Raw genomic sequence first — 25,047 nt, forward strand, 5'->3', positions numbered from 1 at the left:
CGCTGCACTCTCCCTTCACTTTTTCTTCCTTCTGGAGAGGTTAAACGTTGACCACTCCACCTGGTGGCAGTTAGAGGCTCGCTCTTCTTTCTTTACCTTGTGATTCTCCGTGTTCATATACTCATAATAATTCCGGCCGATACTAAGTTGGTTCGCCAGCGACGCTGGTTTTTTTAGGACTTGTTCCCGGACTTCGTTCCGTTCTCGGTGACGAAGAAGTGTAGCAGTTGTCTTTATTCCAACTCCCTCCCTTGCTAACGTAGATTGCCCCATATGAGATGCACTGCGCAGCTACTGATAATATTCATCAGGGGACCAAACTGAGGCCCGAAGGCTACATGCGTATACAGATTTAATAGTTTTCGTTTGCCATTCTAGGAAGAGATCCGAAGACATGTAAGTCAGATGGGAAAAGGGAGGCTGCATTAACGCTCTGTCGCCACCGATTTTCTGTGTTCGAGAATTAAAAGCTGCGTTTATTTCTTGATTAATTGGTTGCATTGTGCCTTGTAGCTACAAACAGTGCTGATATGATACGGCGGTTGAAAAAGGATATAAGGAAAAAGGAAAAGCAAAGGAAAAAACGATGACAGGTTTCGATCAAAACTAGTGCTTGGGCCAGCTAGAAATTAATGACGGACGCTCCTAAAAGGAGCACTAGCGAGGGTTTTAAAAAAAAAAATGACTGTTTCGTGTTCATCGCGCTCTTTTGCGGTACATCCGTGATCGGTTCCCCGCAAGCTTCAGTACCATGGTGCGATTATTACAGAAATAAGGAAATTCTCAAAATATCGATCCCCAGTATAGCTTTCAACTCGCAAATTTGTGCCCAAGACTATTTCATGTACAGATGCCGAACAATTTTTTTGGAATCGGATGAAAGGTGGAGCCTTGAAAGAGGCGCTTTAATATTACGCTTATGCGATTCATGTATTCAGACGGGCGTTAAAAAGACACTCGGTCTTTTAGTTGATTTACAGCTTCAGCAGCCGCTAGCTGTCAGCCATGTTTTGAGGCGTAGGCGTCCGCGCCGTAAGCGGCTGGGCTGAATAGCCAACACGCAATGACGTCATGCATGACGTCACCGTGCACGCCATGGTAATGCGAAGAAAATGAAGAAAAAGGAGGAATAATTCGTCGCTTCTCCCGCGCGAGCTTGCGCTGAAAAATATTTTCTCTACTCACTCGTAACCATCTTGTAAATCTGTTTCTTATTTCAAGGCACAGCACGCTGTGAAGGCAGCGTGTTGTGCGTTGATTTGTTTTGCGCATGTCACTTATGTTTTTTTCTTCTCCCGCTCCTGCTTACAGCCTCACCTAGAGGCTAGCAGTACTGTGTCAATAAATAAATAAATAAATAAATAAATAAATAAATAAATAAATAAATAAATAAATAAATAAATAAATAAATAAATAAATAAATAAATAAATAAATAAATAAACGTGACAATCTCGTGACTGTGTCCAAAAGGGCTACGTCCTGATATTTCAGCTACTGAACGTTTTCTTTAATGTACCGTCTAGGCTAGAGTAAAAAATGAGGTACCACCTCGTGCAAAAATATTGAACCCTTGTGTTATGTGCCTCAGCTCTCTATATGCCGCTAGAGTTAACAGAGTATGTAAAATACTGTTCCTGTTTCGAAAAGGAAAAAGAAATTTCTGAAGGCAGACGGTGCCTACAATAGAGCAGTTAAAATAACACAAGCCTGTTGTGGCTTACCCTTAGCAATCGTTTTTCGTCCTCCGGAGGACATAAATATGTTCTCTCTTGAGCTGCTAATCGAATATTTATCGCTGCTAATCGAAAATCAATCTATTCTTGTTTTAGGATGCTAAAATGACATAGCAATGAACGTAGTTAGGATGCCAGCGGATTGTCAGCGACGCAGTGTGCTAGTTCACGCGTAGAAAACTTTCACCGGTTCATATTTGCTTGCGAGAGCAAAAATAGGAGTGCTTCGCGCACTTTGTCGCGCAGACTTATCGCATCTGTTTTTTCATTCCATGGGAAGTAGCAAAAAAAATGGAGGGAAGTGCGCACAGATGTTATTTGGGCGCCAAGAAATGCTACTTTTCCCTGCGCCAAAAGCCTGTCTATTGCAATCATTCTTTCCATTCTTTCGCTGTTTCACGTCTACGGTTTAGTAGCAGTGAAAATCTGCCTCATTGTTCTTCTTTCTTCGTGACCTCGTTCTTAGCTGACCCCAAGCGCGAGCTCCCGCCTAGAGAAAACTCGAGGCTCAAGCGGCAATAGGGGTAGCAAAAGGGTGACAGACGAAAACAAAAGGGCAACCGGGCTCACCCTGAACGTTACGTACGAAGCCTTCATTGGATCGGCCGACGTCGAACGAGGCTGACTTTGATTTATGGGCCTCGTCGCGGAAGTCGGAAACGCGGTTATCGCACCATCATCATTCTCTTTCACTACTGGGCCCGTCTCCTCTTCCTTCATGCCTTTACAGAACTCACGCTGTTTCCCCGCCTCCCAAACCCCTCCGCATTAGGGTTGTTTTTATCGCGTCGTTCTCTCCGAGCCGAAAGAGGCGCTGTGGTGAAGAAGCCGCAGAAAGAGAAAGAACCTGAAACGCCAACACACTGAGAAACAAATGGCGCGCGCAACAATCTACAACTGTCTCAAGGCAAAAAGTGTTTGAAAGTGCAGAACAAAGGAAATAGAGGAGCAGCGCTCTCTTTCTTGTCCAAACTGCAGTGCCGCTGCTGGGACGATTCTTCTTCCCCTTCGTCCTCCACCTCTATCCCCCTCCTCCCCCAAGCTTTGCGCACCAAGTACAGAAAGACATGGTGACCCCGTTTGCAATTGCTTATGTTTCGTGTTTCCCTCGCTGGGGTTCATCGCTCGCATTCAGTTCGCCACAAACAAACACGCTTCCAAGACACATGCCTAAAGCCCAACGTTCACAAACTTCGAAATCGGAAGTCTTACTGCAAAAGAAAGTAGGGGCAAAAGCGAAAAGTGAAATCTCGCGCAAATGCCCATTATATCAAGCAAAATTGGGGTCCTTAATAAGACTGATATTACAAGATAAACGCTCAAAATTCTCAAATTTGCTCTGTCAAACTCTACCTCGATATATCGTGAAATATAAATAGGTTGACAGTTGTCGCTGAATCTTGCATTACGCAATGGTAACCATCCTGTAACTTTCTTTTCGCACTGGGTTCGGTGTAGTGATAATGCAAGCATTTCTGCCGAGTAAATGAAACTCACAGAAGGTAGACATACTACGAATAAGCGGCGAGGAGGTTACGAGCAAAGCAAGACTGATACCCGTTTGAGTGGGCGCCTAAGTACGGCAAGGTTCGACTGGCACGAACGAATTCGCGGCACGCTTCATTCATTGGTGAACGGCACTTCCTTTAGGCAAGGGAAAAAGTGAACCACCGCCTTTTATGGCTGTCGAACGCGAAGGGAGCTCTTTGTCTACGTTTTCCCACTTTGGCCGCACGGCTCTCCAGAGTACCATACCGTCAGTGCGCACTCGCTTGGCGCGGCCAGAGTAGGAAGATTTATGAATCGACCATTCGATATTGCCTCCAGCGTTTGTCGCTGGCTGGCTGTATGAGAGGGGTTATTTTATTGCCAACCTTCTCCCTCCCAAGACACACTTTGTGTTTAAAGGGTCCGAAGGATGGAGCTCGGAAAACACGGCAATTCGCTCGGTTTGCCGTTGCGTCGGTTGATTTTAAAGGCGGAATAAAGCCGGGACGCCTGGATAGGGTAACACTAGGCCCTGAATAAATTGCGGAACGACTGTTTCTTTTTGTTGAAAGTACACGTGAAAATACTAAATAACAACAGCAATAGCGACATTCTGCGAAATTTTTTTATGAAAAAAATAAGAACTCACAGAAATCAAAAGGGAATGAACAGAAATTCTGGACAAAACTTTGCGGAATGTGGTTCAGCCTATTGATTACGCGTAGCCACAGAGGTTATTGACCTTTTTCAGAAAGGTCTCTGGGCTTACAGACACTCGGTAAACAGTCGGACTATACCAATACCTCCTAGGAGGTATTGACTATACCCCTGCTGCGCGCTTTATATTTGCTCTAAAAAGTTAGTTAGTTATATTGGTTTTAATGGCGCAAAAGCAACTGAGGCTATGATGCGCCAAACACAAGGTTGGAGGTTTTGTTAAAGGTGAAGCTTTTTATACTTAGAGTTTGTTTAAAACGCTGGCTTCCTCGAGAAACCTAAAAATACATGAGATGTCAACCAGTGCACGATCGCCTAAAAGTAGCATGGGATGTAATGGAAGTCTTTCCCTATAAAATGTTGTAAAATATTTCTTTCTTATTTCTTCTAGTTTGACACATGAAATTAAAATGTGGTTCACTGTGAGTTCAGCACCACACATTTCACAGAGAGGTGTGTTTTGTTTGGTTAGCAGAAAGTTGTGCGTGAGGTGGGTGTGTCCAATGCGGAGCCGACATAAAATAACTTCGGTAAAACGTTCTTGATGCCTACATGATTGCCATTCCCCTAAAATGGGCTTAACAGAATGTAATTTGTTGTTTGCGTGCTCTTCCCATGCTGCCTGCCACTTTTTTTGAGTTTACTGTATATAAATTTTAAACAATCCCTGTGCGGTATGTTCACTTGCTTTATTTGGCTATTCCGGGCTTGTGCAGCGCATACATCTGCTTTCTCATTACCTAAAATTCCAACATGGCTAGGAACCCAGCAGAATTTAATGTTATGCTTTTGTTTTGTGATTTTAACTATGCTATGTATGATGTTTCCTATTATAGGTTCAGCTGCATTTCTGGAGTGCAGTGCTTTAAGCATACTCAGGGAATCGGTGTAAATGATGCTATTTTTGATATTCTCTCTTACTATTTTTTCTACAGCTACAAAGATGGCATAACACTCAGCAGTAAAAACCGATGCGCATTCTGGTAGTCGCATTATCTGTTTATTTTTTCCCTGGATTACTGCACTTCCAACGTGACTTTCTGTTTTTGAGCCATCGGTATAAAATTCAATGTAGGTGTCATACTTTTCTTGTAGTGCAAAGAATTCCTGTAATATGTACTCATGTGGCGTTTGCTTTTTATCTAAATGTGTCATTGTGAAGTCACATGCTGAAGGCAGGCTGTACCATGGTGGCAAACATTCATTCCTTTGTGCAATATTTGGTAGGGCATCTAGCACTGTTAGCTCTTCGCATTTATCTTCAAAGCGCAGTAGTAATGGTCTGATAGAGTGTGGTTTGTTGATGAATAATCTTTTAGATGGGCACTTGGTGACAATTGGATGGCAGAGATGTTTCGGAAGAGAACGGATTTTTAAGACATATGAGCATGTAAGGGCAATTCTTCGATCCTCAAGAGCGGCTTCATTAGTTTCAACGTAAAGGCTAACTACTGGTGATGTTCTGTATGCTCCAGATGATAGGCGCAGACCAAGATTATGAATGGGGTCTAATCTTTTTAAGTAGGATGCTCTTGCCGAACCATATACTATGCACCCGTAGTCCAGCTTGGAGCGCACCAGAGAGCGATATATTTGTAAAAGGCTTGCTCTATCGGACCCCCACCGCTTCCGTGAGAGCACTTTTAAGATATTGAGGACTTGAGAAGCTTTCTTTTTTAGGTTGTTAATGTGTGGTAGAAATGTGAGTTTCTTGTCGAAAGTTAGGCCTAAAAATTTGTGTTCTTGTTTAATTGGTAGCGCAGTGTGATTCAGATATAGACTGGGATCGACCTGTAGGCCTCGTCGCAATGAGAAAAGAACAGCTACTGTTTTTTGAGGGGAAAATTTAAATCCATTTCTGTCTGCCCAAGAACCTAGTTTATTTAGTGTGATTTGTATTTGTCTCTCACAGGTTGATATACTGGAGGACGTGCATGCTATTTGTAGGTCATCTACATAAACTGAATACATTATGGACTTGGGTATTACTTTAGCTAAGGAATTCATTTTGACTATGAAGAGTGTCGTGCTTAGAATGCACCCCTGGGGTACGCCGTTCTCTTGGGTAAAAGTCATGGAGAGAGTTGCTCCTAGGCGGACTCGGAATGTGCGGTTAGCCAGGAAGTCGTTCAAGCAGTTCAACATCCTGCCGCGGATACCTAGCTCTGCTAGGTCACGGAGGATGCCGAACTTCCACGTAGTATCGTAGGCCTTCTCCAAGTCGAAGAAGACCCCAATACAGTGCTGCTTGTGGATGAACGCCTCCCGGATGATGTTTTCCAGGCGGACAAGGTGATCTGTGGTCGAGCATGTTTTCTTAAACCCACATTGGTGTTTATCTAGTAGTTGCCGAGATTCCAGTACGAAGGTTAGTCTAATGTTTATTACACTTTCGAAAGATTTAGCAATGCAGCTGGTGAGGGCTATTGGTCTATAACTGCTAGGACTTGTTGGTGGTTTTCCGGGTTTGAGAAAAGGTATTATGACTGCTTTTTTCCACTCGTCAGGTATATGTCCAGTTATCCAGATTTTATTAAAGAATTTTAACAGTGCCTGTACAGCAGCCTCGGAGAGATGTGCAAGCATAGCGTAATGCACGTTGTCTGGTCCTGGTGCTGTCTTTTTTCCAGAAGATAATACTATTTTTAATTCCTGTAGTGTGAGAGGCTGGTTGTAATCCTCATGTATACCTGCTCCGGATGGGAATCTTTGTTTCTCAGCTATTGCTTTGTGTTTCTGAAATGTGTTTGCGTAGTTCGATGAGCTTGAGATCTCAGCAAAATGCTCGCCCAAAATGTTGGCCTGTTCTTCTAAAGATGTTTGTGTCCCGGGTGCTGTCAAGAGAGGAAGTGTAAAAGGGGTATGGTCACCAGTAAATTTACGAAGTTTTTCCCACATTTTCTTTGATGTTGTTGAGCTGTTTATTGAGGAGACATATTTCTGCCAAGAGGTTTTCTCAGCATTCCTTCGCACATACCGCGCTCTGGCTTTTGCCTTCTTAAAGGTAAGTAAGTTCTCTGCAGTGGGATATCGACGCAGAGCGCTCCAGGCTTTGTTTTGTTGTTTTTTTGCTAATGTGCATTCTTTTGTCCACCACACTTTGTGCTTCTTTTGTGCAAGTCCTGTTGTTTGTGGTATAGCGAGTGTTGCGGCCGATATTATGCATTCAGTAAACTTCTCATTAATTTCATCTGTGCTGAGGTGGTCACAAAATTCATTTTCTAGTGTGGCACTTTTTGTAAAAAGTGACCAGTCGGCGAGGTGAATTTTCCAGCGCCGTGGTCTTGTGGGGATGATTGGAGTAGACGATGAGAGGCTGATGATGGTAGGTAAGTGATCGCTGCCCATGGGGTCATTTAAAACATCCCATTTAAAATCGTTAAAAAGTAATGGTGATGCGAAAGCTAAATCGAGAGAGCTCATTTTTGCTGAGCTTGGGCAGCAATATGTGGCTTTTCCCGTATTTAAAAGACAGACATTATTCGAAAGTATAAAATCTTCGATCGCTTGGCCTCTAGGGTCACAGCGTTCGCTTCCCCAAAACGGAGAGTGAGCGTTAAAATCGCCAACTACCAGAAATGGCTCCGGCAGTTCATCGATCAGGCCTTCTAGATCTTGGCATGTTAATGTGATGTGTGGGGGAAGATATACAGAACATATTGTTATGGTTTTGTAGCTGATGACGCTAACCGCAACCGCCTCAAGTTTTGTTTTCAGTTTGATTTCTTGAGCCGGGACGCCGCTTTGGATGACGATTGCGACGCCTCCCGAGAGTCTATTTGCATGTTCGCGATCACGCCTAAAAGTTGTATAATGTTTTAAGATATTTGAATGTTGTGGACCAAGATTGGTCTCCTGGAGACATAGAGCTAGAGGCATCACTGACCCTAGAATATGTGTTATATCACTGTAGTTCCTCAACATTCCTCTACAGTTCCATTGAACCACGAATGTCATGTTTTTTTTTGTTTTTTTTGGGGTGGGAATGGAACGGAAGAAGTTTACTGTTCTGGGCCCGTTACCGGGGTTCTATCTTTTCGTCGCTCGAGAGAGCCGGTCCGCCGCTGCAAAGCGGGCGGAGTGGGAGTTGTATCCATCACCTCACCAGAGGTGCTGGAGGACCGCGAAGCCGCGGATGTGTTGGTGTCGGGCCTACCCCGACGGGGGGAAGTCCTGCGGGGTGCCGACCAGTGAGCCGGCGCTCCCTGCTTTGGAGATGGCAGAGCAGCGTTCACCGTCTCTGCCTGGGGCGTTGATGGCACTGCCACAGGCTCCGTGAAGGTGGCCTGGGCAGATGCCGGAGTGCTGTGTGGTGCGCCGCCCCTGCGCACCACATCAGCAAAGTTTGTTTTTGTGGAAAAGTTGAAGCTGTTCTTTGCGTAAAACAGTCGTCGCGCTTCCTTAAATGTGATATTCTGTTTTGTTTTGATTGTAACAATTTCTTTTTCATTTTTCCACGATGGACATGACCTCGAATAGGCGGGATGATCGCCTTCACAGTTTGCGCAGCGAGGTGCTGCTCCTTCACAGTTGTCGGAAGCGTGTTCTTTTGATGCACATTTAGCGCAAGTTTCGCGGCCACGGCAGCTTTGAGACCCATGACCGTACCTTTGACATTTGAAGCACCTGCGTGGGTTTGGGATGTAATGTCTGACATTTATTTTGAGGTAGCCAGCTTCTATTGATTCGGGGAGTGTGCTTGAGTTGAAAGTCAGTACTAGGTGCTTTGTAGGTATCTCTTTGTTGTCTTTTCTTATTTTGATACGATACACACTTATGACATTCTGTTCTTTGAGGCCTTCAAGCATCTCTTCCTCGGTGAGGTGAATGAAATCTGCTTCGGATATCACACCACGGACGGTGTTCAGAGATCGGTGTGCTGTAACTGATACAGGGATTTCCCCGATGGACACTAGGCTGGAAAGTTTTGAGTATTGGGCAGTGTCTCTGAGTTCAAGCAGCAGGTCACCACTTGGCATTTTAGACAGTTTGTACCCGGGACCCAAGGCCTCAGTTAGACTTTTTGCAACTAAGAATGGAGACATGGTTCTTGCGGTTTTTTCAGTTTCTTCGCTATGAAGAACGTGAAATTTTGGAAATGGTTTCGGTTTTTCGAAAAACTCTGCAGTTGCCTCGTTCCGCCCTCTTTTATGAGGGCGATCTGGTTTGGAAAAGGGGGGAGCCATGAAAAATATGTGTTGTTCGGCCGTGGTGCCAGCCACCCACCATGGAGCCCAACGAGGGGACGGGACAGGAACTTGCAAGCAAGTCCTGCCCACGCCAGCTGTACACCTCAACTATAACCCAATATGACGCAACTCAGGTTAGTTGGCCACACAAGGTTAACCCTCGCCGCCAGGAAAAAGGGAAAAACCTAAGAAGAGAGGAGGATACAGGAAAGTTGTAAGGAAGGAAATAGGAAAGTCAAAGATAGAGGGAAGGACAGGAAAAGGCGACTGCCGATTTCCCCCGGTTGGGTCAGGCCGGAGGTGCCGTCTACAGGAAGCTGGGGCCAAAGTGGTGTGTTGCCTCCGCCGAGGGGCCTTAAGGGTCCAAACGCTCGGCATCGGCTCAACCACCAGGATCCCCTTTTCCCCGGACACGGCAATGCCACGCACGGCTAAGCGCGGATGCTCGGGTCCGTGGTGACGCATTGTTCACCATCATCCCCCTGAGGGGATGTCCCTGCGGATGCTCGGGTTAACCCCGTGGTGTCGCCACTCACCAACGTCTGCATGCTGCAGACGCCTCCCTGCGGGGATTGCTCTAAAAAGGGTGCGTGTGTCATGATAAAACAAAGACAATAAAATCGGGATGAATTCAATAAGGAAACAAGACGCCTGGGAGTGACAAGCCCTCAAAGTTCTAGCGGACATTGGAAAACCATCAAAGCGGTCACGGGTGATTAGCCTAAGGAAGCACTGCAAGAAACCGAGCAAAGGAGGCAGCCTTCTGCGGAGGAGTGGTAAAAAATTACCGACGATTACGTTACTTCCTAATGCGAAATTTGAGCGCAGCAAAAAGCTGTTTCACCTTTTCGATAGATTGAGGCAAAGAAATCGAGCAACACATGTATGCGCTATCACAGAGTTTTTTTTTTATTTTTCGCACGTATTCCTTTAACAAAGATTCCACTAACAGTTCTTGACAGTCATGAAGGAAGCTTTGTGGTCGGAGAAATAGGCTGATATATGTTCGACTTGGTACACCAATGCTTGATTCTCAAAGACGAGATCTATACAAGTGCCTCGCGAGGTTGTCACAGCCGTGGGACGCGTTACGAGCGAGAGGAACGGGATGTTCTCCCGCATAAGTGTTAGGAAATTGCTGTTTGTCTTTATGTCAACATTAAAGTCCCCCACTACTAACATCGGTGTGGATCGATGGACGGTTAATGCGAGTTGCAGGAAGTGCACGACGTCTTTCGTGAGTGCGGTAGGGGCGAAGTAGGCAGCTACTACCAGCAAGCCGTTGGGCAACTTTGCGGCGCACAGTTCGCCAAGTTCATGTGACGTGCCAAACATTTCGACTGGTATTGCAGAGAGACCTGTGCGCAAGTAGATAGCGACTCCCGCCACTCTGTTGTGGTCTCTGCGAGCACCACAGCAGTATAGGAAATCTATGATTTCGAGAGGCTCTTCGGGATCCATCCAGGTTTCAGCAAAGCAAAGTACAGAGGAATGGCGCAGAATGTGATCGTGGTGTACGTCCTTGGCATGTGCGGCAAGGGAGCGTACGTTAAGAATGTGGTTGTGAATGATGAATCAAGTGCTGCCAGCGAATGACGCGTCCATTGGCTGTCTGCGTGTGTTACTGATGTGTGGTTAACATTTAAGCTTCGCCTGTAAGAGTGGAACGCGACAGCGTCTTGCAACGCTGCCAGGGAGTCCACAGAACGCCATCGCCAATTCGGCTGTACGCCTTGCTGGACGGTAAATTTATTTTTTGAGGAAAGGAGATGTATCTCTCTCGCATATCTGGGTGGACACCTGCACCTCGCCGTAAGGGGAAGGGGGAAGATGGGAGTGAACGAAGACGCCGTATTAGCTAGACGCGCCTTTGTTCATTCCAAACCATTCAGCTGGCATTACGGAGTGGCTAGCGTGCTCGTATCGCACTCCGGAGACCCTGGTTCGATTCCCCAACTCGACCAATTTCGTTCTCGGTTTTATAGATTTATGCGGTCTAACTAGAAAGGTTAATTAGGCTATTTCATATTCACATTGTTGCATTTCTATCCATCGTGTTCTGTCATTAACCTGTCAATTGTTGGAACTGTCTAGGATGTTCGACACAACGTATATGAAACGAGCAACGTCTTACTGAGTGGGGAAGTGCGTGGTGGTGGAGGGAACGCGGCTTTGTACTTATCTGTTTTTTTTTTTCAGCAGCGTCTTCTTCCGCGGACGCTGTTGTCGCTGCGGCGCGCGTCTTTCTTTTCTTTTCTTCTGACCTCTTCATTCTCCTCTATATTAATTAGGCTAATTGATTAATTAAGCAATTAACTAAACTCAGTCCAACTTAGTTGCAGCATCACTATACGATCCCTTTGATTGGTTGCATGGTTACTAGCCAAAGTACAATTGGCCCCATTTGAAATTCGCGCACTGTGACGTCACGAGCATTTCGACCAATTGAAAAGCATGAAATTGGGGGCGGAGCTGGTTACGAGGCCGACGACGACGCGAAACCCAGGAACGGACGCCAAAGAGCTGCGCTCTAAAAAAATCTCTGCCTCTCCCGTAACCGAGAGTAGAGTAAGCATGAAATGTTTACGGGCCTAATGCGAAGCGTACGCGGACACGACGAGACGCAGGCCTGACAAGAATGTATATGCAGCGCGTTCGAAACTGTCCGAAGTGCGTAGAGGCGAAAGCGTTTTCAGCACCACTTTGCGTATGTGACACTGGTGATGTTACCACTGGATTACGTCACACATAATTCATGACGAAGTAATGACAAATTACTGATTAGTGTGTAATGACTGATTAACGACTAAATACTAATAAACTGCTAATTAATGACGCTTAAGCTTCGCCTTTAGGAGTGGAACGCGACAGCGTGTTGTAGCGCTGCCAGGCAGTCTGCGGAATGCCACCACCCGTTCGGCGTGATGCTTCGTCCTTTGAACGCGACGCTTTTTGAGGAAAGCAAATTACGCAGTAATTCTCTGCCATCTCGGTGGACACCCGAGCCGCACCTTACAGAAAGGTAGGAACGCCACCACCCGTTCGGCGCGATGCTTGCCCTTTGAACGCAACGTTTTTTGAGGACAGGAAATGGAGCAGTAATTCTCTGTCATCGCGGTGGACACCCGAACCGCACCGTACAGGAAGGGAGGAACGTCACCACCCGTTCGGCGCGATGCGTTGCCCTTTGAACGAAACGCTTTTTGAGGAAAGGAAATGGCGCAGTAATTCTGTCATCTCGGTGGACACCCGAACCGCACCATACAGGAAGGGAGGAACGCCACCACCCGTTCGGCGCGAAGCTACCGGCGCTTGTATGCCGGTCCTGTAGGAGGGCTTAGAGAGTCTCGTTAAATCTCGTACGGTGCCCGGATGTGGCATGTATGTGCTTTTCGCACGCGTTATTAGAAATCGGAAATTATAATTCCGTGCATTATCAAACGCACAGCCCGACTGATATCTTGATAAACATTGAGACGGCATTGGCAGCAGTTATTTTTTGTGACTCGTTTGGAGACCAACCGGCGCTTGCATGCCGGTCGCGTAGGAGGGCTTAGAGAGTCTCGTTAAATCCCGTTAAGTCTCGTAGGGTGCCCGGATGTTCTCGTTTCAGAGCCCGGATGATGGCTCTCTGTCTCGACGTGACGTCACCACACTGCCGACAACGGGAGCTAAAAGCATTTCATGCTTAAAAAAAAATGTCATTTGCGTACAATTACGTTAGTCGTCATTCGCCCGAGAGCTCACTGTTTCCTAGTGAGAGCCGTATAGTGAAGCCACATGCATACTAGAAACCGTGAAAAATTTTCCTCGCCCGATGAAGTCTTTCATTCACATCTCTGAATGACTATGTGGTCTGTTTTCTACTTGACAATGGCATCGAATAAATGTTACCGTACATGCATTTATTAGAGCGTTTTCGGTGATCTCTAGAATATTTTGCTGATCGCTTTACTTCGAACGTGTACCTCGACAAAACTTCGGAACCATGACATGCTTATAAACTTAACGCTGACGCGCAGGCGACAGAACTGCACCTTCAGTCCATCTGAGACGTTGGAATATAAGGAACTAGCCCTCATTTCCGCATTTTCCTATGATGTAGTTCTTCGCAGCACGCAGCGCGTTGGTTCTCATTCTTGAGTATAAGTTACGCTACCGAGAAAACCAGCATCCTGGAACATCTACTAGCGTGTAAAATCGCACGAAAGCAGCCACTTGGAGATCACTTTGGCACATACAGGGCGTTTCACCTACAACTTTGCACAGTTTTTAAATATAAGCTTTTTGAGTTAGAGGAACGATGTTTTCGGCATAGCATTGTAAGTGGTGTAGTACATCAGAATACAGCTCAGATGTGCTAGCTAGCGGGCTGGTAAATTAATATTGAATCGTTAACTTTTTAGCTATTACTATTAGTCTCCTTATTATTGAGAAGCGTGTAGCCCACCGTAAGTGATACCCTTAGAAGTTTTTAGAATCTCGAAAACGCGGTTAGCCTCGGTACTAAAGCCGAACAAATTTTTGCCGTTTTCACGAGTTACGTGCACTGTAGAGGTTGCTTTGCCGGCAAGCTTCTCGAAAGCGCGTGTATTTTCGCCGCGTTTGCTAGATCCTATAAACTGATATCGATATTACTTATGGAAGGCTACACGCTTCTCAATATTCAAGCAGCCTAACAGCAATAGTTAACCCTTTGAAGGTTTTTGCCGTATATGTACCGCGGCGGTTTTCTGTCCCGCAAGGTCTTTGCCGTACGGGTACGGTTTCGATCTTCCATTTGAAATTTTGCGCCAAAAGAACAATGCGTGCTCACTGGGGGGTGCTGCCACCTCTTAGGACTTACAAGAAGTGTTGGAATTTTGTGCTGCCTTCTTACGTAGATAAGCAGAACTTATGTGTAGCTTAAGCGCGGCGGCACAGACTGCGGCAACACCCCTTTTGTAGTTTTGGTTTCGCCGCGTGATCGCAACGGAGTCGCGCGAAATTTGAGTTTTCTTTTTGTCAGCACTATCTTGCAGGGGCTGCCGAAGTTGATTTCTATCTTTATTGGCGCTGCTCTTAGCTTGCTTATCACCGTTGCTCGCGAGGTATTCTCGCCCTCTGTGGCAACGCGCCTACGCGGTTTCGATTCCTCCGCGGTATCGCAACGGAGTCGCGCGAAATGTGTTTTCTCTTTGTGGGCACTGTTTTGCAGAGGCGGCGAAAGTTGATTTCTATCTTTATTGGTGCTGCTCTTAGCTTGCTTATCACCGTTGCTATTCTATTCTATGGAACATTTTCCAGTTGTGAGTGATGCGGTCACCAAAGTACTGTTCCTAACTTTTTTTACTATTTATTCTCGATTATGTACATTTTGTAGATTCAAGATCCACAATAAAGTAATTTGACCACCTGGTAAAGTTTTCTTCAAAATAATTCGACCCTCAAAGGGATAAAAAGTTTTCTATTCAATATTAATTAACCAGCCTGATAGCTAGCACATCTTAGCAGTATTCTGATGTACTGCTATGCCGAAAAAGCATTCCTCTAACTCAAAAAGCTTATTTTTTAAAAGTTGTGTAAAGTCATAGGTAAAACACCCTGTATAAAAATTATTTGCCTCTGTCCTTGTTGAATTGCCTTTGGCCTTCGTCCTTTTTGAATATAACTTATTTTCTTTTCTCGACTTTAGAAGAAAGCCATCGGCAATATATCTCCCGGCCCGACCTTCCCGGGTATAATACCATTCTCTGACATGCTTTGCATACTACATCTAGAAATGGAGTTTGTGCGAGGGCACCGGCAATATGCTGAAAGCGTCAGAAGAATGATAGCATTAGACTGGATAAACAACCAGCCAGTATAAAATGTCAAGAAAGCGTACAGCTTTGCAGCTCCAGCTGAGGTGAAGAGGAGCATCGTTGGCGCTATCGTGTGAAGCAACACAGAAAGTAAAAAAAAAAAATGGCTCACGCCGTCACAGGGTCACTAGTCTCCGAGAGCCGCATATATCATCCCGGCTGCCTGGTCGCCGGCGAAAAGTAATCTATTCCTTGGCTTGGGGGTCCAAGATGCATACTCCTTGCCGGAAACTGTCGCTGCCAAGGACGCGCTCTTGAAAGCTCCTTCAATTTTAGAGCAGGCACTTGTTCTGGGTCGATACGGTGCATGAAGAAATTCCGAACGGGCACGTATTTCAACAGGAAATAGTTTATGAGCGCAATTTTTTTTATGTATCGTTGCATTTCACTTTAACGACCTATATTTCAGAAAATCTCGTCTAGACAGGCCTGCATTTTTAAGGTATTAATGATTTCGCGACCTTTAAAAACGTACCCTGCTGGTTTCCTATGGTAGTCTTAACTACTCGATACGTGCGATGGACAAACTTTAAAAGAAATATTTTGCTACAAATCGGAATAATGAACCGCTACCTTCAATATTTCCATAATAGCGCCTTTCAATATTCCACTGTGGCCTCACAATTAAAACTGACGTCCAAGAACCTTGGACTTGCTAGACTGCCATAGTTCGCCCGGTTGCTTAGCTTCAAGCGGCTGGCTGGTGCAGTTAAGAATTTCGAGCGGCAGTAAGCAGCATGTAGAACTCTTTCGTTCTTTATTTCTCTCAATCCATGAAACTAACTGAACTTCGAAGTTCATTATATAGCGAAATGCATACGCGTGGTTGGTTTGTTTATATATTGACTGGTTTGTTTATATAAAGTGTTTATATCTTACAGAGGGAAACGTTTTCGAATAATTTTATGTCTACTGAAAATAAAAGGCCATGTATAAGAACCTATGAATGCCCGTGGGGTCTGGTCGAATGCTGTGGAATAGAAAATATCCAAAGAAATTCAATGGAGTCCAGGTAACACCTCTTACCCATACTAAGTAACTTAAGAACGTTAGCCTCGCATCGATGAGTGCTGTTTATGTGCTAACTTGGAAAGTCTTTCATGGATGCTCTTTGAAATCCGGGCTCAAGGCTAGTGCTATTCGCCAAGATACTTTAGTCTAGCTTCCCTTGTATGCAGCGTCTATCACCCTGAACAAGGGCACACGACATACCGTGATCGCATTCATCATCAGTCAGGCTAAGTCCTTTGCTTGACAAAGGCGTCCCACACCGACATCAAATTCGTCCGTTTCAACGTCAGTCGTATTAATGGAATCCTATCTATTTCCGCCATCTCCGCACTCCCTTCGAGTCAGTAGCATGCACAAACATTTCACACGCTGATTCACTGACAAGCAAGCTGCCTGTTTTTAGCACAGGCTCCTTAAAAAGTGAACGTTGGGAAATACCCGTTACTTGTTCTTTTTTTAGTTTACAGCGAGAGAGAGAGAGCAGCTAAGGGGATTCGGTAAGCTTAATTTTTTGCTTACTCACCCTCTAATGGATTCTTAGTTTGAACGTTGAGCCTCAAATAATTCTGAGACGTGTTATTTCTAAGGCTGCTTTATTTTTGTCCGTAGCGCCATGGTGCGGCTGGGTCAACAGGTGATTATAGGAAAGCGCGTTTTGGCTTCGCACATTTTCCACCTCAATGCCTGATTTTTTATCGAAATGGTCGCTTGAGCATTTTTGTGTCGTCCTCAACTCAAGCTGGAAAAAAGTTGGAGAATGGCAGGAACTGACTTCACGCTGTTCGGATCAAACTTCGCTCAAATTATATCGCGATTTAGTGCGCCTCCAGGCGAAATCAAAGCAATGACATGCAAGAGGACGGGCGTAAGGAAGGCGTTCAGAACTAATGCAAAGGAGGCAAAAAAAGAGAAGGCTAAGAATTCTTGGAATGAGGCAGATAGTTCAGCCATTACACTCCACTCAGCTAGGAACGAATGTTTCGATCGCGTTCTCTTAATGTGCGTGGCTGAGTCGCTGTGCCATTCCTGGACTCTTCGACAGCCGGCCCGGAAAGAAAGGCATCCTAAAGTAGAGGCAAATTGAACTTTGAAAGCTTTCCCTCTTACCATTCTGAATCGAGCTGTCAAGAATTTCTGAATGCAAGCGACTGTACAAGCAGGGCAGAGGAATACACGATTCAGGAAATACTAAAAAAATAGAAGCAGATAGCATCCCGATGAAAATGGGAGGAGCTGATATATGCGTTACAAAAAAAAACACAAAAAACAAAAACGAAGGTACTTACGCTTTAACTTTGTCGAAATAATTTCGTCAAAAGAGTTAAGCAGTATCCTGCGACCGAATTTTCAGCAGCAGAGGGAGCAGCAGCGGCAAGCTTCAATGGGGCGCTGCGAAAATAAGAGGAAATTATTTAGTTCTAATTTTCTTGCTTCTTTATTAGGCTCAGAAATTATTAAGAGTCCTGCGCAAGCTTTGTACTAAAACTCACAAATCTGCGCAATGATTTCATTGTTTGAATCGCAACACAAACGAGGTCAAGATATCAAAGAATGAAGAAGCATTAGGCACGGGCTTGCTATACTGTCTTTGTTTTTCGTGTTTCGTAAATTGGTGGCAGCAGCTCTTGATTTTTTTTTTGTCTTGATTAAATCTAAGAGACCTGCAGCTATAGAGAGCTGCAGGTCTCTTAGATTTAATTAGTTACATTATTGAAGAAAAGTTCACTTCTAAAGCAATCGTGACCCGGCAATATGCCGCAGTAGCACGTTAGGCTTGAGGACCACTGAGGTGTGAAGGTACAGTTAGCGCCGGCAGCGTGACATTAATTCCCGCACGCCCGGAAGTCCCTACATCACTGGCGATGAAGAAAATGGCGACACACGGACGCCTGCAGGAGCAACTCGTATCCAAAATGCGCTATGCGTTACGCTAAAATCGACCGTGCATGATCGCGCGGCCGGTCATTTGTCAACGACCGCTCTAATTGGGCAGTGCATGTCGCCTCCGCACGCCGCCGCTCTGCCCGCGTTCATGAACACCACACACGCCCAGGTCGCGATAGTTTAGTGGACCCGAAGTTAGAGGACAACAACCCATCCCCTGTCGAGGGGCTTTTGACTCTGCGCGATGCTTTCCATTCGCACTGCTATTTTCATTTAGTTTTCCTTCAGCAAACTTAATGAGACTAACTTAGGTGCAGATTCAGTCGTCAGCAGCAGTTTGGATATACCGGATTTCTTTGCTTTATAAGAAGGCTCGTTACACGTCCAATTTATCTTTTTTATGAGATGGGGCCGCTTCTGGGCAGTGCGCGAACATTTTAATGCTACAAAGAAAACTGCCTGAAAAAAAATGCACATAGGCAACGCGGGTTACATCCGATTTCACAAGGCGCCAACTACGCATGTGAAATAGTATTAGGAACTCATCGTTGTCGCTATCGATCGCTTGCAACTGTTGTCATCATGAGCTTAGCATGCGCAAACACTGGAGCTCCGGAGAGCGCTAAGATGTAGGAGTAGAGAGGCGTGGTGAAAAAGGCGAAACACACTAGCTGCTCAGCTGGGGATTCCTCCAGCTCCCGAGTGGCCGTAAGAGAGAAAAGACTCCAACTAAACCCACATTTCTATAACGTGAGCTTCATACCATGAACGAGGTATTTTGCCCATACCCCAGACCGGCCGTACAGGCATGCACACACACGAAAATTGCCCATCATGTGAAATCCTTCATTGTGTGCGAAATGAGTTGCTTTGTAAATATCTCTGCGTAATTCGGCTAAGAAGCAGTTCGTTAAACATGTCTCACTAGACAACTACTCTTTAGGAGATAAAGCACATTCATTCCATCTTTTTATTGCGCTATAATTTCAGCACCTTACTTTCGATGCCAGCAACAGGCCACTGAAGAACCGCATATGGAGGGCCGAAGTCGTGGATATCACAAAACAAAACAGTGGGCTCCTGGATTTATGAGTGGAAAGCTTCCATGGTTGACAACAACACGATGGGCAACACGGACTTGACGGAAAGAAAGACGGGATAAACGCTGAATTCAGCTGAACTTTATTGCCTAGAAGCCAGAATTTATACCTAAAGAACAAACTCTAAAAACAAACAAAAAGAATCGGCAACAAATGCGAATAACCATCGAGGCCGTGCACGCATCCAAAATACAACTACTTATCCACAACACGCACTGGCTTGAGGAAGCATTTACCCACCAAACAATATTATATCGCCTGAAACTATGACATGAACTGGCTAGTAAATTAAATTCGTTGTGAAATAATACACTTGATGGAAACTGAATCAAGCGCTCTTGGTGCTATGAATGTAAAATGCTTTCATAGTTTCTCCGGCCGGCTCGTCTTTGTCTGAAAATAATGACAGGGCATAAAGAAACAGGGGTGCATTTAAGGAGACCACAGTAAAAGGGTTTATTTCTGGACACATTAGTAGAAACAATACCTCATAAATTGAACTTTTCATTGGGTCTTACATTCACGCAGCGTTCTGTCTTTCCGGTGTGCACGGCCCCACAGAAGTGCGGTACATATACAGCACACCAACACTGCGTGGAATATAACTTGATTGGTGCTTGCTCGTATAACCGCCTTTCGTGCCTTTTGATCTTGTTACATATTTCTTCTGCGTCTGAGACCAAATAGTACCCAACTTATTAGGTGCCGAAAACAAAGCACTGATGCCACACCTTCCTCGTACGTTTTTCTACGGACTTTCGTTTATGCCCTTAAAGGGAGACTGAAGCACTTTTTTTGAAAATCAGGCTGGCAGCGGCGTCCTATAGTTTTTCATGCTGTATACTGGAATATCGCATCCAAATAAGGCAAAAACAAGCGCGAATTGCCTTTTTTAGCCGAAATATGCGGCCTGTGCCGCGGGGCACGCCGCGCGGCGCGCCGCCGCCCGTGATTGGTCAAGAGAGGTCGTGACGTCACTTTGAGGACTGGAGAAGCTGCCGATGCGGATCCGGCGCTGCGTTGAGTGCAGATCGCAGCTTTCCGTGTCGTTGTAAAAGCGAATACGGCGACTATTTTTTTTTACTGACCTCCGAAGAAAAGGATGCTACAGTTTGCTCATTCCACGTATCGCCTGAAACCAAAAAAGACACAAGCAAAAAATTCTACGTCTAGCACAAACATACGCCAACGTCAAAGACGCTATGCAGACCATGCATAAAAGGTGCCAGCACAACCTCGGCTCGTATTCTCGGAAAGGAAGGGGTGCGAACAATACTCAAGTCAATTACCACCACTGGACGCCTCCTGGCTCGCCCGGAAGAGTGTCACCCTAAAGAAAAGGCCAAAAGCACTGTGTACAAGAAATCCTGTTCTCAGTACCCGGCGTTGTAGGTTGGGGCAAGAAAGTATTTCAAGGAAACGATGAAGCAGCACAAAGTTGATGTCAAAATGAGCGAAGCGCAGTGGCCAAGAGCAGCGATGAATGTGACCACAGGATAGTGACGCAATCATTGTGCGCTGGAAACCAAGCCAAATATGCGCACAAGGCTGCTGCTTCACTCGTGGCGCGTTCAGCAGATGCCAGAAAATATTAATCGCTGCCTCGGAAACGTTCGCCCTTCCTAGATTTGCAGTTTAGGTTCAGTGAAGTAGTTGCCAACTATACCTGTGTTTAAAAGCCAAACTAGCTGCAACTCGCCCGCTGCCACAACTTGATGAAGAAACCGAGTAAGGTTGCGGTGTTTTTTTTGCAAAAACTCGGTTGGCATTCATTTCTCTCATAAATTTGCATCCGAAATCAACGTCGAACGCTTTAATTTTAATCGCTTAGCTACGATTAAACGAGATGCCGCATATGAAGAGCTTCGATGCTTGCTTGCTTGGACACGTCGAACCGAGTATAAAATCACTGACCGAGCCTTGCTGAGCACGACTCAGGTGGTCTGGCCGCACCTAAGTTGAGGAGAGCGACACATGCTTAAGCCTCTATAAGGTTTCTTCAGGGGTTGATTGTAAAACATTTTATTCGCCGGGAAGAGCTTGGCAAGAGGTCGCGTTAAGTGGTCGAGAGTACATAGCCCTCGACGACTTTGTCAGCCCACTCCACCGCCAAAACTTGCGTTCTGGGGTCAGAGCTAGCCAGCACGGTCTCCACCGCTCGAGAGAAAGAGCTTCAGGGGCTAAGTGAGCATGTTTCTACTTTTAAAAGAGGCGCTTCTTCGGAATGGTGACGCACCTCTCATGCGCGAGAAAATCGAAGGAACTGTGTCACGGTTCAGCCGCGCCTTTTCGACACAAGTCTCCAGGGGTCACATTAGGGACAAGCTCTGCATGTAGCCGCTCTTACGAAAGTGCTTCGCGCAGAGTAGGCTTGCTTTGGTCAGCTTGAATTCTTCGTCACAGCAGCGAGCGCTTGCGCTGCGAGCTTATGATCCTGCGAAAAACAGTGGAAGACGCCACAGTCTCGGCCGTATTTGTTCATGGACACGAACGCAGAGTAGCACCTCGTGTTGAATCTGATTCTCAAGGTCGGCTGACACGCTTTGTACGTCACAACGCACGCAGCACGAGAAACAACGCGCGCTGAAAGCTCTCTCGGGTGCGCCGAAGTATCCCCGGCTCCTCAACATGACGTCACGTTGGCCGACTGGACGAGGTTTCCCTCTCCGCTGTTCTCCTCTCCTCCGCTCGCGCGGGGCGCGGGAGATTTGAACATCGCGTTTTTAATTGGTCATTGCGCCACTGTTTTAGCCAAAATTGGAAAAATAATTTCGCAGACGTGATCAGCAATGACACAACTTCCACACCCTAAAAAATTAGCTGATTCGAAAACCGCCTCAGTATCCCTTTAAACACCCCAAAGCGGCTCAGGCTATGAGGGCGCCGTAGTGGCGGGCTCCAGAAATTTCTACCACCTAGAGTTCTTTAAATTGTACTGACAGCGCACAGTACACTGGCCTCAAGCATTTCGCCTCCTTCGAAATGCGACTGCCTCGGCCGGTACCGAACCAGCGTCTCTCGTGTCAGCAGCCGAACGCTATAGCCACTGAGCCACCGCGGCGGCTGTTCTACGCCATTACGGTGGAATCTACTGTAGCATGCCATTCAATGGGCAGCACGCCATTCAAAAGTTATCTTCATGCATGGGATCCAGGGTAGCACCTGAGCTGAGCAACCTCTTGTTTAGCTGCATTAATAGATCCAGCAATGATAATTCACATGGCTTGTTTCTCTGATTGTTATGCCGTTATATCGACGATTGCATAGTAGTCTTTCAGGCGTAGTATGTAAACCATGGCATTGGGAATATAATATATAAAGGCAGTTTCGGTTTCGGTTTATGGGGGTTTAACGTCCCAAAGCGATTCAGGCTATGAGGGACGCCGTAGCGAAGGGCTCCGGAAATTTCGATCACTGGGGTTCTTTAACCTCCATACAAATACAAATCCATACAATACATAAAAATTCGACCACCACGGCCGGGATCGAACCCACGTCTTTCAAGTCAGCAGCTGAGTGGCATAACTACTGAGCCACCATGGCGGCATATATAAAGTCGTCCAGGGAATGTAGTGAAGGCTTAACATCATCACGGAAGATCCAAAAAACGGGAAAATTCAGTACCGGAACCTTAGTAAACTTGTCCTCTCTGATTACTTGTTATGACAATACTGTCTGAGATCTGTCAAAGCATTACTAGATTACTACTCAGGCCACTGACAGGTAGTGACGCATATAGTTTCTCAGGAAAGGAGGTGTAGGTTGAGCCTTATTATGGAGCATCCAAGAAACGGGAGAATCCAGTATCTTGACCTCAACGATCTTCCTAATCCCTTGTGATGGGAGTACTGTTCGAAATCTGTCAAGTAATTACAAGATTACTATTCAGGCCACTTACAAGTAATCAAGCATAATATTAAAGCTCGGCAGCATAGATTTTTGGGTGTTTGTGCATGCACCAAGCCCAACATCATGCACCAACTAGCTAACAAGCAACGCTTCTGAACTTTATTTCTATTACATAGTGCTCATGCCGTTCGTCTTTGCTTGTGTTTTTTTAGTCTTCTTTAGGACTACAATTACTTATTCGGATAGTATTGTTCTGCATGTAACAGGTCGGTTGTATAGAATCAATGCGTTCACATGACCGATGACAGCTTCTCACAGCAAATACCAAAGGTGAATAATTGGTGAATAGCCAGCACAATAAGTGGACATCCAGGCTACCTTATAACCAAGAGATGTGAGAACGTCATGATATTATTGAAGAAGATGGCTGTTGTACCTCATGTATGTGCACAAAGTGTACCAGAGCTGAAGAGAGTAGAACGAGAGTGCGGCAACAGTGTTGTTTTTCCGCTCCTAAAGAAAAACAAACTTGGCAGTATTTGTTCACAGGTGCAGAAGAAATGTGTAAAAAGATCACGTAGTAGGAATGTTTGTTGTCCAATGAAGCGCCAATCGCAGTTTAATCCGTGCAGCGTAACCATGGTGTAGACGTCATTGATTTCTAGTGGGGCAGTACACACTAAACAGACTAGACGCTTCATGAATGCAAAGCTAAAAGAACTCTTCAAATCATTCAGTAGCGATTCAACAAATTCATTAAAAGATCTCGTCTTGCACTATCACTCGTGCAAATGGACATTTTTTTTTTTTTCAGGTACTGTAGGCCTTTTCAGACATAAAGTCCAATTGACCATTTCACATTTATATCAACAAAGACGTCTGCATCAGACACCCATACACTGCATTATCCCATAACAATTTAAAATGTTTAGGTAAAGCTTATCATTGCTTGCATTGACAGAAATGGTTTGAGGGTTGCAGGCTTCTCCGTGCCTGTGCTTGTTGCAGTAATTCGTCTTTTTCGCACAACAGCAGACCTTTGATAGTCGCCTTTATGCCCGGTTTATGATTTTTGTGTTTTAGAGTTACGCGTTATGCATAAATTTTGCTTTTCCCGTAATAAAGATCACATGAAGACAGCGGTTGTTCCGTATCTCTTCTCTTCAGGTCCGTGTTGTACACCGCGCTGTTGTTTAGTATCAATCTGTACACACTTGCCCAGCTTTCAATCAATAGTAAGTTTTCCGGTCATCGATTTTCATCTTACTGGTCAAGACTCCAAAAACTTAAACTATTCTGACCTCACTTTTTAATTGCATCTATCGAAAACTTTTTGGACTTGTGTGAATAAAGGAATTACTGAAGACGCGCAGAGCGTTGTAGCAGAAAATAAACAAGGTTTAAAATAAAAATAAACCCCTCCACAAGGAATGCAACAAATCGCCTTCCTGATGAATTCTTCATAAGACTTCCTGAAAAGGTCAGGCGCCTGTTTTAGATGCTTCTTGTTAAAGCACGCCGCCCTTTCCCGATTTTACTTGAACGCGATACCCTCCTGAAGGGCGTTTGATTGATTATTCCTAAAGAGGGGCCTCAAGTGTTTCCTCACAGAGTTCATGCTTGGCGTTTCCGGGTTGAATTAGTTCTCGGCAGGGCTCCGTGCAAAGTCCTTCGCGTCACCCTAATGCCTTCTAGTTTAAAATGCATCAATCAACGCCCCATTCTTGGAGGAAATGCAAGCTTCCATTACGTTAAGTTTTTTTTTTCCGTTTGTGTCGTTATTCTAAGTTTGCTAACGAAGCATAACTCTGTGCGACCAGCACATTTTTCATTAAGTTCGGAAGGTTATTCGCACCCATGCCACAAATATTTATTTATTTACTTATTTATTTATTCGTACTGCACACCCAGTGTTGGGATTTTAGCAGGGTAGGGAAAGAAAACTACGCAGTTCAACAAAACAGGCACAGGTAAACAACCAATAACAGTGCAAGTTGCAGCTGTGCAACACAGTGTCAAAAAAAAAAGAAAATTATATTTACATACCACGGAACAGTAAACAATAAGTGCATATAGCTAGTGTGTTAATGTGTGTAAGCTAGTGTGTAACTGCGTAAATGTTACACACAAACATTACACACAAACTGTGTAAATCTAGCTGACAACTTACAGTGGAAGAAAGCTTTTGCAGGTTTAACTGCGCCCATATTGACGTCCGCAGTGCATTGTAAG

General features: G+C 45.2%; 1 protein-coding gene across 1 annotated transcript in view; it reads right to left on the minus strand.

The window, feature by feature from the left end:
- Positions 1-6,709: 6,709 nt before the first annotated feature.
- The window catches only part of LOC149332263 (uncharacterized), a 29,764-nt gene continuing 11,426 nt past the window's right edge, over positions 6,710-25,047 (minus strand). The window contains exon 2 of the mRNA XM_089557496.1: positions 6,710-9,236. Coding sequence (XP_089413622.1) covers positions 7,941-9,236 — 1,296 coding nt within the window. The 3' untranslated portion in view covers positions 6,710-7,940. The remainder of the gene's footprint in view (positions 9,237-25,047) is intronic.

This window comes from Amblyomma mixtum, chromosome 8 (genome assembly GCF_055824585.1).
Source record: "Amblyomma mixtum isolate Tamu chromosome 8, ASM5582458v1, whole genome shotgun sequence".
NCBI lineage: Eukaryota > Metazoa > Arthropoda > Arachnida > Ixodida > Ixodidae > Amblyomma > Amblyomma mixtum.